Source organism: Cyprinodon variegatus, unplaced genomic scaffold (assembly GCF_000732505.1).
Source record: "Cyprinodon variegatus isolate N-32 unplaced genomic scaffold, C_variegatus-1.0 Scaffold694, whole genome shotgun sequence".
Taxonomy (NCBI): domain Eukaryota; kingdom Metazoa; phylum Chordata; class Actinopteri; order Cyprinodontiformes; family Cyprinodontidae; genus Cyprinodon; species Cyprinodon variegatus.
The window spans coordinates 271,281-272,486 of record NW_015151147.1 but is presented as its reverse complement, the minus strand read 5'-3'; the positions used below and the strand labels follow the sequence as shown (position 1 = coordinate 272,486).

At 41.5% G+C, this 1,206-nt stretch overlaps 1 protein-coding gene across 1 annotated transcript in view; it reads right to left on the bottom strand.

Moving 5' to 3' along the window:
- LOC107097421 (SPARC-related modular calcium-binding protein 2-like) overlaps window positions 1–751 on the bottom strand; it is a 54,388-nt gene extending 53,637 nt beyond the window's left edge. Inside the window, exon 1 of the mRNA XM_015394560.1 lies at window positions 380–751. Coding sequence (XP_015250046.1) covers window positions 380–454 — 75 coding nt within the window. The 5' untranslated portion in view covers window positions 455–751. The remainder of the gene's footprint in view (window positions 1–379) is intronic.
- Between the last annotated feature and the right edge of the window lie 455 nt (window positions 752–1,206).

Below are 1,206 nucleotides of genomic sequence, written 5' to 3'. Positions count from 1 at the left end.
AAAAAAATGACTTATTTAGATTTCAATTTCTTGCAGTGTGATTTCCCTTCCAACAGGACTGGTACCTGCCTAAACTGCCAAAACTACAGCTTTGATGAACATTACTGTGCTTGACTTGTCAGCTAACTCTCCCTACCTGTTACACATCACTGAGGCAGTAATCCATGCAAAAGTTCTCCTAAGTAACCACTGAGCAAATAAACTGTACAATGCAAGGAAAGATGGCTATTATTTAGCCTCCTTGTTTATCCATTAGTTGTATGTAAAGCTTTTCTAGATCAGCTGTAACTCATAAACATGAAATATTTTCACTTCTTTTTATTCCATTCATTATTGTTCTTATAGAGGATAAGATTATGAGGCTGTTGCTGCTTCATACCGTGAGAGCGGAGAACTTCTGAGCGCGTCCTGCGCACATCAGGCAGAGGAGAGCCAGAAGCGGCCAGACGCGCATCCTGACGCAGCGCAACGATCAACTCTCTGCACAATTACGCACGGTCCAAAATCCTCTGCGCTCCACCGCAGTACGAGACAAAAAAAAAATGGACGGAAAGAAAAGCGATCAAAAAAGGCCAAACATCCACTCTGCCTCTTTGGGAAAGTACCTGCGTTGAACAGAAACGCACTGATGCTTTTCTTTCGCTCCGTTTCCTTGCTTTCTTCTGCCAAACCGCTTCTGGAGAATCTCTCCTTATTTCTGCCAGGGTAATAAACCCCCCCGCAGCCCTGACCTTTCCCCCTCCCCTGGTGTCTTCCCTCTCTCTCTTTTCTCCTTTTTCAGAGTCAGCTTCCACACCCCTTTCCCTCCATACTTGATTCTGTGGAGGAGATTCCTTATCGGGATGAAGGCAGCTGCGCAGCCGGTGGGCAGGTTGGAGGTAGGTGGGTTTGCTGCTGGTAGGCGCGTCAAACACGTCAGGTATCCTCTGCTTTCATCCCACTCATCCAAAAATGCACTGAACAAAATTATGCAACCGCTTTTAGCATTTATTTAATCATATTTAGTCACTTTAACAAAACTGTTTTATGTCCTTCCCTGCTGACATCAAATAAATATGTTAAAGTAACTAAATATTATTAAATAAATGCCAAAAACGGTTTCATTTTTTTTACAGTGTGCATTTTCCTCAAGACTCTTTTATAAGGTTTAATTAATAAAATATAATTATTGTTTTTAGACAGTAGAGACAAATAAATAAATAAAAA